Source organism: Sus scrofa, chromosome 8, assembly GCF_054392235.1.
Source record: "Sus scrofa isolate SSC_HxYL_T2T_F1_AM1 chromosome 8, Sscrofa_HxYL_maternal_Yorkshire_Landrace_v2.0, whole genome shotgun sequence".
NCBI lineage: Eukaryota > Metazoa > Chordata > Mammalia > Artiodactyla > Suidae > Sus > Sus scrofa.
In genome coordinates this window covers 82,255,010-82,271,359 of record NC_139390.1, presented here as the reverse complement: position 1 = coordinate 82,271,359, position 16,350 = coordinate 82,255,010, and the positions used below count along the sequence as shown (strand labels likewise).

The following is a 16,350-nucleotide window of genomic DNA, read 5'->3' as shown; positions in this document are numbered from 1 at the left end:
ATCCCTCCTGTGTCTCCACAAATGCTTAAAAGGGGTCATGAGATTATCAGAAGTACAGAAGACCCTCAAACAACATGAGTGTGAACTGCACGGGTTTACTTACATATGGATTTTTTTCCAATAGTAGGGACCACAGGATCAGCACCATCATCCCTGGTTGGGTCAATCTGCAGATGCTTAGGGGCCAGTTAACGGGGGACTGGCTGTGAGTTGTACATGGATTTTCTGTCAAAGGGTCAGCACCTCTAACTTCCCCACTGTTCCAGAGTCAACTGTACTCTGAATTTAGCGAGCAGTACGTCTGTCATTATTAGCCATGTGTTTCGCTCATTAAATGAATTAAGTTGATGGCTCTTCACGAGAGGCAGGAAGAGAGCGTGTCAGTGAGACCAAATGTCCCATCCCTATTTCTTTTTGGTGTTTGTTTTCTTTGGCTGTGCCACTGCATGCGAAAGTTCAGGGGCCAGGGATCAAACCCAAGCCCCAGTAGCGACGACATCAAATTCTTAACCTACTGAGCTCCCAAGCACTTCCATCCCATCCCTGTTTCAAACAACCCATTTCCACTTTGATGCATTTTTAACATCAGAGATGACCTTAGGATTTTGTGTGTAAGGAGAGTCTGCATGCTAACCCAAAGAAAGGTGACATGATTCTCCCAGTTTGTACAAGAGTGCACAAGTTCATGACTGTCTTACTAGAGAGTCTAGGCCAAGGCTTCTCACCCTTAAAGGTGCATACACATTGCCTAGGACTCTGATTCCTTAAGCCTGGAGTGCGTCCTGCGATCCTGGGGTTCTTCCAGGCTCCCCTTTGAGGCCGGAGAGGCTTAACTGGACTACACTTTGTTTGTGCGGCTAAGCTCCAGGAAACACTCCATGAAGTCAATGATTCCTCGAGCAGAATCATTTGCCTGCTCAGTTAACAGGTCCGATGTGAAGTTAACCTGTTGCGTTGAGAAGCAATCTTTTCCTAGTGAGGGAGCACACAAGGGACGTTTATGCGAAGTAGCCACGTAGTCCAGGAGACCCTGGATGGTACCCACCCCACGAGCCCTGTTAATGACAGCCCTGCTTCTGCTCCCGCAACAGGTGCCTACAGAACTACATCCCCGCCTACAGCTTAACCCTCTCCTGTCCGGTGTGCCGCCAGACCTCCATCCTGCCCGAGAAGGGGGTGGCCGCGCTCCAGAACAACTTCTTCATCACGAACCTGATGGATGTGCTTCAGCGAACTCCTGGCAGCAACGCCGAGGAGTCCTCTATTCTGGAGACAGTCACCGCTGTGGCTGCAGGAAAGCCTCTGTCTTGCCCAAACCACGATGGGAATGTAAGTGAGCGGGTCGCAGGCTTTGCCTGGCTGCATGGCTGCCTGATTTGGGGAGGCTTTGGGCAATCGGAGGTTATCCACTAACATAGAGCTCCTCCTGGAAGAGGAGTGACTAAAAACACCGTGTACCCATCCTCAGACTGGTGCACCTGCTTTCTTTCTCTGCCCAAATCTATTTCAATAGTGAGATCAATCTTCAGTGTGTCCACTGAGCACAAATTGTGGGTTTCCCCAGGAGAGCACACCCACAACTCTTTGTAAGCTGGGCATACTTTGACCCACATACACATCTGTGTAATAAATGATGGATAAAGATTTAATAATAGATAAGTTCTTCAAATTAACATTGATTTTAAAATGTTAATTAGTGACCATTTTCGGGGGGGGTTGGGGTTGTTTTTTTGTTTTGTTTTTTTTCTTTTATGGCCATACCTGCAGCATATGAGAGTTCCCAGGCTAGGGGTCAAATCAGAGCAACAGCCACCAGCCTGTGCCACAGCCACAGCAACTCGGGATCTGATCTCATCTACAACCTACACCACAGCTCACGGCAATGCCAGATCTTTAACACACTGAGCGAGGCCAGGGATCAAACCCTCACCCGCATGGATACTAGTTGGGTTTGCTACTGCTGAGCCAGTACGGGAACTCTGGGACTCACATTCTAAATACTAGTCTGTGAAAGCATTTCTATCAGGTACTTGAGTTCTCCTAAAGTGCAGTCCGGGCACGGGGCTCTCTGGAGATCTGACTTGAGAGGGGAGTACATTTGTAGAAACATCTCGAGATCTACTTACACACTGGTCCAATTTTGGGTTGTAAAGGACAATTAGAATGAGAAACAAGGGCAACTGAAAAGATGACATTAATAAGGAAAGGCAAGAGTGTGGTGAAATTTGGGCAAGAGCTTGTAGCTCAGTGTAGCTAAAGCATAGAGACGGGGCAGTGATGGAAATAGGGATGGATGAGTCCAGAAAGATAGAGGGGAGAAATTGTCATGAGCTGAGTGTCATCAAGGAAAAGTTCCCACAAGCAGCGAGTTTAAACAGGGAGTTCCCATCAGGACTCAGTGGTTGACAAGCCCAGCTAGTATCCATGAAGACACAGGTTCGATCCCTGGCCTCGCTCAGTGGGTTAAGGATCCAGCATTGACGTGAGCTGTGGTGTAGGTCACAGACGAGGCTTGGATCTAGCGTTGCTGTGGCTCTGGCGTAGGCCGGCAGCTACAGCTCCGATTCAGCTCCTAGCCTGGGAACCTCCATATGCCTTGGGTGTGGCCCTAAAAAGACAAAAAAACAAAAACCCTCCTTTTAAACAGGAGGTAGGTATTTTAGTGGCATTTTGGAGGGATAGAGTAGCCGAGACTGGAGGCTGCAATACCAGCTCTGAATTTAGTATTGAGTTGTCCAACTGAGAGGTGATAGAAGGGGTAGAACAAAAGCAACATCAATGAACTTGGAAAAGGAAAGATGGATTTCAGAGAAAAGAGCACTATTTCATTTGAGACTCTGCCTCCCCAGAATAAAAGGCATATACTAAAATCTATTCAACAAAGCTATTAAGACTGTGAGAATTTGAGCAATTCAAATGGATCATATTCATAGATCATTAAAAAAAAAAATCACTGTATTTTCCCATTGTGTAGACCAAGTTCCTACACCACAAGGCAATAAAATTACATTAGTAACATATGTTAGGGAAGAAACCCCAAATTTTTTTAGAAAGGTTATAGTTATTCAGTCAAAGAAGAAATAGCAAAATGTGACTATTTACAAAATATTGAAAGTGGAAACTTTATTAAATGTATAAGATAAAGTCATATCTACAGTCAGGAAATTTTATAGGTTTAAATAGTCTTTTTTATTCAAAAACTTCATTTCAGGAAGTTAGAAACAGAACAACAAAATAAACGTATGGAACATAAACGAAAGAAAAGAATAAAGATAACCTTAGAGAATTTGAAAATACTGAAACCATTGAGTTGATGAATAAATACAAGAGCTGAATTTTTTTTTTTTTTTGTCTTTTTTGTTTTTTGTCTTTTTTGTTTTTTGTTGTTGTTGTTGCTATTTCTTGGGCTGCTCCCGCGGCATATGGAGGTTCCCAGGCTAGGGGTCGAATCTGAGCTGTAGCCACCGGCCTACGCCAGAGCCACAGCAACGCGGGATCCGAGCCGCATCTGCAACCTACACCACAGCTCACGGCAACCCCGGATCGTTAACCCACTGAGCAAGGGGCAGGGACCGAACCCGCAACCTCATGGTTCCTAGTCAGATTCGTTAACCACTGCGCCACGATGGGAACTCCTGAATTTTTTTAATTAAAGAAATAATCTGACATCTGATAAAGCAACAAAGGGTAAATATAAACAAATCAAATTAGGACTAATAAAGAGATATCAGTACAGACTTAAAAGATTTTAAAATTAGTAAAACAATTATCTGTGCTAAAGGCTAATATATTGAAAGTTTGAATGAAATGAATGATTAATCTAGGAAACTTACAAATGATCAAGAGGGAGTTCCTGTCATGGCTCAGTGGTTAATGAACCTAACATCCATGAGGACGAGGTTCAATCCCTGGCCTCACTCAGTGGGTTAAGAATCTGGCATTGCCATGAGCTGCGAGGTAGGTCGCAGACGCCGCTCAGATCCCGTGTTGCTGTGGCTGCGGTGTAGGTCTGCAGCTACATCCTATTCAACCCCTAGCCTGGGAACCTCCACATGCCGCCAGTGCGGCCCTAAAAGATCAAAAAAAAAAAAAAAAAAATCTAGAAAACCCAAGTAGGCCTAAAATCTTGGATGAAACTGGTGAAAGTTATTTTAAAACCAAATGCCTTCAAACCTGTATAAAACATATATGATTCATAGTATGTTTACTTCTGGATCATAAGAAAAGAAAGGAAGCTCTCCAATTCACCTATGATATACCCATAATGCTGACACCAAAATCTATTGGAGACTGAACAAGAAAACTAGGAATCATTCGCTTTATAAAAGTAGCTGTAAAATTCTTACTTAAAATACCCCAGGAGTTCCCTGGCGGCCTAGTGGTTAAAGATTCAGCATTGTCACTGCTGTGGCTCAGGTTCAATTCCTGGCCCAGGAACTTCTGCATGCTACTGGTATGGTCAACCCCCCCGACCCCTGCAAAAAAAAACAGGAGTTCCCACTATGGCACAACAGGATTGGCAGTGTCTCTGGAGCTCTGGGGTGCAAGTTGAATTCCCGGCCCAGCACAGCTCGGATCTGATCCCTGGTCCAGAAACTCCATATGCTAGGAGTGGGGGCAGCCAAAAAAGAAAAGAAAAAGAAAAAACAAAAACATCAAATTTTTACATGGTAAAAGTAAGAGCACTTACTAATTAAGAAAAATATGGATATCACAAAAGAACATGAGCATCGAACTTAAAGAATTCACAGGAGATAAATAAAAGGCCAATGATGATAGGTGGAAAAACTAAGAAACTTCACAGAGAATTCCTGAAGCTTTCTTGAGCTTTCCTGGGCAGCTCACACTCTTGGGTGCCACAGGCTACTAAGGAGAAACACTCTCATAGATGCTAATTCCAGCAAACTTAAAGAAGCCTTTAGGTTAAAACTCTCCCTTCTCTCTCTGCCAAACCTAGCACATCAAATCACATTAAACATTAATTCTGTCTCAAGAGTTGGAGCCTCTTTTAGGTGAATGAAGCCATTTAAAGGGTGTTCTGAGCACTTTCTCTAGGCTGGGTCCTTATGATTCTCAGCAATCACCAAATTTATAAGCCAGCAAGAGGCCTTGGAGGACGAACCGCCTGTCAAGAGTCATTCATTCTGTTGTTCCATCACAGACTCTAGGATTTCACTGCTGTTGCTCTGAAACAGCAATCCTCATTGCATATTCAAGCCAAATGCACGCAATAGTACAGCTAATGGCTGTAGTTAATTGCCATGGGTAAATCTTTAAAAACAATTCAAGCGTCTGAAGGTTAATAAAATCGAGTAATTAACAATAAAGCAGGATGTTGCTGCTGTCAACTGCCTGGTGCTGATTCTCGTATGTGGGTGAGAGCCTGTCATTTACTTTAAGTGCTGAGACACTGTCTGTCTTCTCATTAACTGCTGTGGCTGCATTGTTCAAATACAGAGAAAAGGGGGAATAATGATCAGTGATTTATGAGGGTCTTTGCCACTGAAAGCAGACATTTGAGCTCAGGCCTCAAAGTCCCAGAACACAAGGGATCATTAAGCCCCATTGCTGAGGCGTTAAGAGGTGCAAAGGAGAGATCCTCGTTTAGAATGGCCTGCCATTAATCAGTCCCCATTTCCGGAAGCCTCAGGGTTGGCTGCAGGGCCCTGACCATCCTTTTCAGCACATTAGTAATGCATACAGCCCTGCCAGCTTCTCTTGAACACAGATGGTGATGGCCTGTCAACCTTAAGCTCCTCCTGGCCTCTGGCCGCCCCCATCCCAGGGAGCAGCAGCATCATCTTCATCCAGGAGGGATGCGGTCAGCCCAGTTGTCGAAAACCTCACGCAATTAAGTCTCAGCTTGAGTCAAAGCTGTCAGAACCTGGGCACAGGCATTTGAGAATGATTAGTTGTTGACACCTCAGAACCATTTCAGGGCCTTGACTCCCCAAGAAACAGGATACAGAACCAGACACCATTACCAGGTCTGCTGCTAACTCTTCAAAGGTGCAATCAGTTTTTGTTTGTTTGTCTTCTTTTTTTTTTTTTTTTTTTTGTCTTTTTTTGCTATTTCTTTGGGCCCATCCCTCGGCATATGGAGGTTCCCAGGCTAGGGGTCTAATCGGAGCTGTAGCCACCGGCCTACACCAGAGCCACAGCAACGCGGGATCCGAGCCGCGTCTGCAACCTACACCACAGCTCACGGCAACGCCGGATCGTTAACCCACTGAGCAAGGGCAGGGACTGAACCCGCAACCTCATGGTTCCTAGTCGGATTTGTTAACCACTGCGCCACGACGGGAACTCCTGTTTGTTTGTCTTTTAAAGGCATGTGGAAGTTCCCAGGCTAGGGGTCGAATTGGAGCTACAGTTGCTGGCCTACACCACAGCCACAGCAACGTGGGATCCGAGCCACGTCTGTGACCTACAGCACAGCTCATGGCAATGCCAGATCACCGAACCCCTGATTGAGGCCAGGGATCAAACCCTCATCCTCATAAATAACTAGTAGGATTTGTTTCCGCTGAGCCATGACAGGAACTCCCCAGTTTTGTTTTGTTTTTTTAATTGAGGTAAAAATCATGTAATATAACAGTCAACATTTTAACCATTTTTTTTTGTTGTTGTTGTTGTTGTTGTTGTTGTTATTGTTGTTGCTATTTCTTGGGCCGCTCCCTCGGCATTATTGTTGTTGTTGTTGCTATTTCTTGGGCCGCTCCCGCGGCATATGGAGGTTCCCAGGCTAGGGGTTGAATCGGAGCTGTAGCCACCGGCCTACGCCAGAGCCACAGCAACGCGGGATCCGAGCCGCGTCTGCAACCTACACCACAGCTCACGGCAACGCCGGATCGTTAACCCACTGAGCAAGGGCAGGGACCGAACCCGCAACCTCATGGTTCCTAGTCAGATTCGTTAACCATTGCGCCACGACGGGAACTCCCCATTTTAACCATTTTAAAGTGTACAATTCAATGGCATTTAGTATGTTTCAAAGGTTGTGCAAATATCACCACTGTCTAATTCCAGAAGTTTTTTTATTGTCCTCCAAAGTGACTCCATACCTATTAAGCTCCTCGTCCCTCCCCGCCACCCTAGCTCTGGGCATCTTCCAGCTTGCTCTCTGTCTCTATGGATTTATCCATTTTGAACATTTCACATAAATGGAACCCTATGATATGTGATGTTCTGAGTCTGGCTTCTATCACTCAGAATAATGTTTTCCAGGTTCATCTCTATTGTACCATCTATAGGAGAACTTCGTTCCTTTTTATGGCTAAATAATATTCCACGATCCGGATATATTGCAACTGGTTGATCCCTTCATAAGTTGATGGATATTTGGGTTGTTTTTACTTTTTTTTTTTTTTTTTTTGGCCACACCCGTGGCATATGAAAATTCCCAGGCCAGGGACTGAACCCAAGCCATGGCAGCAGTCCACACTGTGTCAGTGACAACACCAGATCCATAACCCACTGTGCCACAAGAAAACTGTTTCCACTTTTGGCTATTATGAATAATGCTGCTGTGAACACTCATGTGCAGTTGTTGTGTAGACAGATGTTTTCAGTTCTCTTAGGTGCATACCTAGGAGAAGATTTGCTGGGTCATATGGTAATGTGTAATGAGGAATGCTAGCTGTTTTCACAGCAGCTATGCCATTTTAAATTCCCACCAGCAAAGGATGAGAATTCTGATTTTTCCACATTCTCACCAACACTTGTTATTACCTGATTTTTTGAGTCTAGCCATCCTGGTTGATGTGAAGGGGAGCAGGGGGACCAAGTCTGTGGTATGTGAAGTTCCTGGGCCAGGGATCTTCATACAACCCAAGCCACTTGCAGTGACATCACCGCATCCCTAACCCACCATGCCACAGGAGAACTCCCTCATTGTGGTTTTGATTTGCATTTTCCTAGTGACGAATAACAGAGAACGTGTTTTCCTGTAGAAATTGGCCATGTGTTTATCTTCTTTGAAGAACTGTCTATTCGATTCCTTTGACAATTTTTGAATTGGATTCTCCTTGAGTTGGAGGGGTTCCTTCTATGTTCTGGATACTACATCCTAATCAGATGTATAACTAAAAATACTTTTCCCGTTCCTTTTACTCTCCTGGTACTGCTCTTTGCACAAGTTTTTCATTGGATGAAGTTCAAGTTATCTATTTTTCCTTTTTTGCCTGTGTTTCTTGTGTCATATCTAGGAATCTATGGCCAAATCCGAGGTCATGAAGATTTACCCTTATGTTTTTCTCCTAGGGTTTTTATAGTTTTACTGCTCATATGTAGGTTATTAATCTGTTTTGTTTGTTTTTTTCTTTTTAGGGCCATACCCACAGCATATGGAAGTTCCCAGGCAAGGGGTTGAACCAGAGCTACAGCTGCCAGCCTACATACACCACAGCCACAGCAACCGCAGGATCCAAGCCAAGCCTGCAAGCTACACCACAGCTCACGGCAACACCAGATCCCTGACCCGTTGAACAAGGCCAGGGATCAAACCCGAATCCTCGTGGATTCTAGTCGGATTTCCACTGCACCATGAAGGGACCTCCCTAATCTGTTTTGAGTTAATGTTTGTGTATGGAGTGAGATAAGGATTCACCTTTGTTCTCTTACAAGTACATATCCAGTGGCCTAGACATCATTTGTTGAAAAGACTCATTTCCCCCATTGAGTGGTCTAGGCACCTTTGTCAAAAATCAGTTGACTACAAATGTGTGATTTCTGGACTCTCCACTCTATTCCATTGATCTATATTCCTTTCCTTCTCCTGCCAAGACACAAATTTTGATGACTTTAGCTTGGTGGTAAGTTTCAAAATTGGAAGCGTGAGGCTTCTAATTTTGTTCTTCTTTTTAAAGATTGTTTTTACTATTCAAGGTCCCAGTGCAATTCTATATGAATTTTAGGAACAACTTGTTCACTTCTCTGAAGAAAGAAGTTGGAATGTTGATAGATATTTCACTGAATCTGTAGATCAGTTTGGGGAATGTTGCTCTCTTAACAATACTAAGTCATCCAATTCATGAGTATGGGATATCTTTCCATTTATTTCCATTATTTAGGTATTCTTCAATTTCTTTCAAAAATGTTTTGAGAGTTCCCATCGTGGCTTAGCAGTAATGAACCCAACTAGTATCCATGAGGATGCGGGTTGGATCCCTGGCCTCATTCGGTGGGTTAAGGATCTGGTGTTGCCGTGAGCTGTGGCATAGGTCACAGATGCAGCTTGGATCCGGCATTGCTGTGGCTGTGGTATAGGCTGGCAGCTGCAGCCCAGTTTGACCCCTAGCCTGGGAACCTCCATATGCCACAGGTATGGCCCTAAACAGCCAAACAAACAAACAAAAATCTCCAATTTTTTTAAAGTTTTCAGTGTATAGGTCTTATACATAGTTAAATTTATTCTTTAAGTATTTGAAATTCTTTTGGATGCTACTATAAATGGAATTTTCTTAATTTCACTTTTGGATTGTTCATTGCTAGTGTATAGAAATACGGCTGATTATTTATTTATATATATATATATATATATATATATATATATATATATATATATATATATTTTGCTTTTTTAGGGCCACACCCATGGCATATGGAATCTCTGAGGCTAGGGGTTGAATTGGAGCTACAGTTGCCTACTTACACCACAGCCACAGCAACATGGGATCCAACCGCGTCCTCACGGATGCTGTGCTCACTGTGGTTCATGGCAACGCCAGATCCTTAACCCACTGGGCGAGGCCAGGGATTGAACCTGCATCCTCATGGATACTAATCAGATTCATTTCCACTGTGGCACAATGGGAACTCCCTAATTTTTATTTTATATTGGAGTATAGTTGATTTACAATGTTGTGTTAGTTTTAGGTGTACTGCAAAGTGATTCAGTTATACATGTACATATAGCCTTTCTTTTTCAGATTCTTTTCCCATATAAGCTATTACAAAATATTGAGTAGAGTGCCCTGTGCTGCACTGTAGGTACAGTATGTCCTTGTTGATTAACTATTTTATATATAGTGTATATATGTTAATCCCCCAAATTTATCTCCCCCTTTCCCTCTTTGGTACCATAAGTTTGTTTTCTGTGTCTGTGAGTCTATTTCTATTTTGTAAATAATTTCATTGTATCATTTTTTTTAATTCCACATATAAGTGATGTCATGATATTTATCTTTCTCTGACTTACTTTACTTAGTACATTAATCTCTGGGTCCATCCATGTTACTGAAAATGGCATCATCTCCTTTTTTACGGCTGAGTAATAGTCCATTGTGTATATGTACCACATCTTCTTTATTCATTCCAGCTGTCTTCTCTTAAGCCAGACACTGAAGAGATTTACAAATATGAAAACAATGCCACTCTCCTCAAGAAATGTTTTATTTGGCAAAATATACTTCTCATAAATTATTCATGTTAACATTTCATGGGCTTATTTTTGCTTTGAATAAATAACTAATTTGGAATGTTTCTCATTTTCCCTTTTTAATATGATATCTATAGATTTAACACATATAAACCAAAAGCATGGAGTCCTCAGTGACTTAGAAAGAGTGTCCAGTTTGAGCACCATAGTCCTGCATGCTCCCGCCCTAGGGGAGTGGACAAGAAAAGCTGGTTTTGTGGCCACAGCAGCAGCTTTGGAGTCCAGTCCACTTCTGAGATGTGGCACATAACAGTTTATGTCTCCTTTTCTCCTGGGAAGCTAGATATAACAATACCCACGGGCCAGATAGGTCTGGAGCGTTAAATGAGAGCATGCATAGCTAGCGCCCAGTCAGTGGCACTCAACCTGGAATTGCTCTTGTGTCACCCACAGGTGATGGACTTTTACTGCCAGTCCTGTGAGACTGCCATGTGCCAGGAGTGCACGGAAGGGGAGCACGCAGAACACCCCACAGTCCCCCTCAAGGACGTGGTGGAGCAGCACAAGGCCTCCCTCCAGGTCCAGCTGGACGCTGTCAACAAAAGGTGTGTGCAGACATCCCCCAGGCTCCCAGCTGGCCGCCGGTGGCTGCAAGGTCTCGTGTTCCCAGAGGGACAGTAGGTTCATGTGGCCTAAATAAATTCTCCTTTGATTGAAGGTCTGTTGTCATAAACCAGTGAAGGATGAGGGGAACCCCTCTCCCCTGGTAAAATTCCAGCCCCCTTTTGCTATAAGGGGTGGCTTTCCTTTTAGCACCTTGGTAGGACTAAATGGATCCAGTACACTTGAGGAAAATGCTCTCAGAACTTTGAAATGTGTGCCCGAAACCAGGCTGTTTGCAGAGGCTTTCTGGGCCACTGTCCTTTTTTTGTTTGTTTTTGGGCCCACCCTCAGCATGCGGAATCTCCCTAGCCAGGGATCAAACCATTGCCACAGCAGTGACTATGCTGGATCCTTAACCCACTGCACCACCAGGGAACTCCTCAGCTGCTGTTCTCGACATACTTAGAGGCCCATTGCGCCAACTGTGACTGGCTGCTCTCTGATTGAGCCCAGTGAAATGGCCCTGAGCAGCACCTGCTCAATTTGCTCTGTTTCCCAGCTTCCACACTCTTTATTTGGTAAAGAAATGAAGGAACAGGATAGGGGGATGATGCATGAGGAGGATCAAAGGGAAGAATTAAACAGCCGCTGAAAATAAATCTCTCTACCGATAGTCGAAGTGAGAAAAAATGTGGTTATTCTACACCAGTTAAAAGAATCTGGGAGTTCCCAGTGTGGTTCAGTGGTTAACAAACCCAACTAGTATACATGAGGATGCGGGTTCGATCCCTGACCTTGCTCAGTGGGTTAAGGATCCGGCATTACCATGAGCTTTGGTGTAGGTCACAGACGTGCCTCAGATCCCGCGTTGCTGTGGCTGTGGCATAGGCCAGGCAGCTACAGCTCCAATTGAACCCCTAGCCTGGGAACCTCCATATGCCTTGGGTGCAGCCCTAAAAAGACAAAAGGACATTAAATAAATAAATAATAAAAGGAATTTGGAAACCTGCAAGAAGTTCCCAGGAAACTCTGAGCTTGGGTAAGTTTTTCATGTAATTGAGAAGAAAGATATAGCTACATATTGAGAACAGTAGTTCTTAGCCATGGGCCATTGTAACCCCCAGGGGACATCTGGCAATGCTTGGAGAGAATTTGATGTCACAGCTGTGTGGGGGAGGGTAGAGAAAAGGATGCTGTTAAGCATCCTGTAATGCACAGGACAGTCGCCTGCAATAAAGACTTATCTGGCCCCAAATATCAACAATAGTGTCAAGTTAGAGAATGCCCGATTGATTGATTGATCGATTGCCTTTTTAGGGCCACACTCATGGCATTTGGAGGTTCCCAGGCTAGGGGCGAATTGGAGCTGCAGCTGCTGGCCTACACCACAGCCACAGCAATGCCAGATCCAAGCCACATCTGCAACCTACACCACAGCTTACGGCAACACCGGATCCCAATCCACTGAGCGAGGCCAGGGATTGAACCTGCATCCTCATGGGTACTAGTCAGATTCATTTCCGCTGAACCACAACAGGAACTCCTGAGAATGCCTGATTTGCAGGGTTAGGAAAAGCCATGGGGTTCTGAGAGCTTCAAGGATTTGTACCATCAATTACTAAAATTAAATGATTGAGGTAGACTGAAATAGACATGGGCCCTCAAAATCTCATCTTTCCAAGGCAGTAATTATGTCATGTCTTCTTCATTCTCTTCTTCCGTTATTACTTTTTAAAGACGATGAAAGGCACAGAAAATGTTTCTTGACAAAATATAGGATTTGCATGGATTTTACTATTTCCGTGTTACTCAAACAGTGACCTCTGACACCTGTCCTCCAGGCTCCCAGAAATAGACTCTGCTCTTCAGTTCATCTCAGAAATCATCCATCAGTTAACCAACCAAAAGGCCAGCATTGTGGATGACATCCATTCCACCTTTGATGAGCTCCAGAAGACTCTGAACGTGCGCAAAAGTGTGCTGCTTATGGAGCTGGAAGTCAACTATGGCCTCAAACACAAAGTAAGACTCCAGCCATTCATACCAGTGCTGGGCCTTCTCTGGGTAGCGCACTGTGTTCAACTAGCAGCAAAGGAGACTCAAATAAATCCTTAAGTGTCACTGCTGTTCAGAAAACAGTAGTTTTCATTTAATGGCATATCCAGCTATTTTTTCCCTTCCTGTTTTCAGCAAAACTAGGAACCTGTGGCCTTAAATACCACTTTATAAATTGACACAAGGCAAGATGGAACATAAGTGGTTTCAGGATTTAGGGCTAAACTGGATTGTTTTCCTTCCTTACTTATAATGGCTAATAGTCTCTTAATTGCTCTCTCACCCACACCAACCTGTTAGTCAACTTCACAGTGAACCGTGACTGCAGCCTTTGTTTCACTCTGCATGTCCAGTCACAAAACCGGGGAGGAAAGCGTCTAATACTCAGGTGTGGAGTTTTCATTTGTCCAGTTTCTGTTCCTTTAGGTGGTGACAGGGGAGCTTTGGACACTAGGAAAAGATAATGAATAATGAATATTTCAAATGCCAGGCATGGCAATCTGGCTGCCAAGCTGTCGGTGGTGTGGTGATGTTTGTGCCTGCCCCATCAAAGGCACATGACCCCAGAAATATGTGTGTGGGAGAGAAGGGATGAGGAGGAAGGAAAAGAGGAGGTACTAGGAAGGTGATTTGGGGTTGTTATATTTATACATGTATATAATAATTATAGTTGATTTACAATGTTCTGCCAATTTCTGCTGTACAGCAAAGTAACCCAGGAAGGCGATTTCGGATTAAGCATTAGAAGCGGGTTCACCAGTTTAAACTGAAAGCCCCTGCTGGCCCTCCCACCCGCCACCCCACCGTGGCAGGTGCAGCGCGCGTGCGCTGCAGGAAGCGCTCACCCCACCTCGGTTTTCCCACAGGTCCTGCAGTCGCAGCTGGACACGCTGCTCGAGGGGCAGGAGAGCATCAAGAGCTGCAGCACCTTCACCGCGCAGGCCCTCAACCACGGCACAGAGACTGAAGTGCTGCTCGTGAAGAAGCAGATGAGCGAGAAGCTGAATGAACTGGCGGACCAGGACTTCCCGCTGCACCCGCGAGAAAACGACCAGCTGGACTTCATCGTGGAGACCGAGGGGCTCAAGAAGTCCATCCATAACCTGGGGACGATCTTAACCACCAACGCCGTCGCCTCCGAGACGGTGGCCACGGGCGAGGGGCTGCGGCAGACCATCATCGGGCAGCCCATGTCCGTCACCATAACAACCAAGGACAAAGACGGGGAGCTGTGTAAAACGGGCAACGCCTACCTCACGGCGGAGCTGAGCACGCCCGACGGCAGCGTGGCCGACGGGGAGATCCTGGACAACAAGAACGGCACGTACGAGTTCCTGTACACCGTGCAGAAGGAGGGCGACTTCACCCTGTCGCTGCGGCTCTACGACCAGCACATCCGCGGCAGCCCGTTCAAGCTCAAGGTCATCCGGTCGGCTGACGTGTCCCCCACCACGGAGGGCGTGAAGAGGCGCGTCAAGTCCCCGGGGAGCGGCCACGTGAAGCAGAAGGCGGTGAAGAGACCCGCCAGCATGTACAGCACCGGCAAACGAAAAGAGAATCCCATCGAAGACGATCTGATCTTCCGAGTGGGTAAGGAGCGGGCGGCTGCGCTCTGAGCGTGGCTTCGGTTCAAGGGTGGCGGGGAGAGGGTCGCGCGTTGCAGCTTTGCAGGCCACAGCTGTGGCTGAAGGTGTTTGGGAGACGCGGGTGTATTGTATTAGCTGAGCTCGGATGGTCTCCTAGGTTTACTTTCCCTTCCTCTTCCCTCCCCCTCCCTCCTCCTCCTTCTCCCCCTCCCTCCTCCTCCTTCTCCCCCTCCCTCCTCCTCCTTCTCCCCCTCCCTCCTCCTCCTTCTCCCCCTCTCCCTCCTCCTCCTTCTCCCCCTCATCTCCTCCTCTCCTTCTCCTTCTCCCCCTCCCTCCTCCTCCTTCTCCCCCTCTCCCTCCTCCTCCTTCTCCCCCTCATCTCCTCCCCTCCTCCTCCTGCGTAACCTCGCAAGTGCTGCTGCCTATTCACTACGGACCTTTAGAAACTGAAAATAAGCAGAAAGAGAATTAGACAAATTTCAGCAGTCATAATCTGGACAATTTAAAGGAAATGTTGGTAATCCCCCACCCTACCCCCGACCTTGGGAATGTTTTTGGAGTGCTCCTGCCTAGCCCCAAGGCTGGGCGATGGTTCTTATCAGATGACTTCACGCGTTTCTCTGGACTCTGTCGGCGGCGCCGGCTGTGGCTGTACGCAGAGTCTGACGCCTCCCTGTCACTGCTCCAGCATTGTAAGGGCGGGGGCGAGGGGCATGGTGCGTTGCAAGATGTGGTCACCATCCAGTTGTTTGTAACTGGAGAGCAGCCCCAAAGAGGGGAGGGTGGGTGGAAACAGAGAATGGAATGGGGTTGGGGCGGAAGCAAGAAGGTTTAGGATAAGCCAAGAGATTTGGGGATGCAAATAGCCCTTCCCTTGTCAGATTTAGTGCCTTGGGTTTTTGTTTTTTTTTTTTAAGCTGTCCATTTTTTCAATAGAAAGGAGACTCAATGAAAACAACCAACCATTTGATGATTCTTTAAAAAGTCGGCCTTTTAGCTACTGTATCTAAAAGTATCTCCAGCCTGGTTCTCTTTCTGCCTCTTGGGTCCTACCTTGCAAGGGATGCTAATTGACACATGGAGAAAAACAATTCTGTGGTTCAGATACATTGGGGAAAGTTTAGTTTAAGTGAAAGAAAAAGATTTTTTTTTTTTTTGACTGCAGTACCTTTACAATCTGCCAGTATGCACCAAAAGTCTCCAAGGCACAGGAGGGATAACAGGCAGCACTTCCAAATTTTTCTGACCCTAGAACTTTTTCCATAGAACATCTTGGGAAAATAAGGCTCCTGGGAACATTCCTGGGCAAAAGCTTTTTTGTTTATTCGTCATGCCCATGATATGAAAGTTCCTGGGTGAGGGATTGAACCTGCGCCACACAGTGACAACACCAGATCCTTAACCTGCTGAGCCACCAGGGAACTCTGAGCTGCTGTCTTACTTGTTTTTCTTTCTTATATATTATCCTGTGTTATTTTTATTCTTTAGGCTGAATCTTGGTAAAGACCGTGATATGACAAGTAAGCTGTCCAATCAGGGCATGGAGGCCCTCCTTCATCCACTGGCATTTGTGCACTGTGGGGGCAGAGCTCTTGAGACACCCCTACCAAAGCAGAGTGGAGGGCCCAGGACTGGCACAGAATTGGGAGCCTCCCAGGCCTGCCACTCAGGTTCTGCCACTTAATTAAACCTTGGGCAGGTCTCTCAGCTTCTCTGGGCTTCAGTTTC

At 45.6% G+C, this 16,350-nt stretch overlaps 1 protein-coding gene across 38 annotated transcripts in view; it reads left to right on the top strand.

Annotated features, from left to right (window-relative positions):
- TRIM2 (tripartite motif containing 2) overlaps nucleotides 1-16,350 on the top strand; it is a 191,670-nt gene that overhangs the window by 140,866 nt on the left and 34,454 nt on the right. For all 38 annotated transcript variants that reach the window (XR_014812796.1, XM_084972648.1, XM_084972641.1 and 35 more), the window contains 4 exons: nucleotides 1,092-1,329; nucleotides 10,832-10,983; nucleotides 12,823-13,003; nucleotides 13,903-14,626. Coding sequence is in view for 37 of the 38 variants with exons in the window: in XM_084972648.1 (XP_084828774.1) it covers nucleotides 1,092-1,329; nucleotides 10,832-10,983; nucleotides 12,823-13,003; nucleotides 13,903-14,626 (1,295 nt within the window). In the remaining variant the exon portion in view is untranslated. The remainder of the gene's footprint in view (nucleotides 1-1,091; nucleotides 1,330-10,831; nucleotides 10,984-12,822; nucleotides 13,004-13,902; nucleotides 14,627-16,350) is intronic.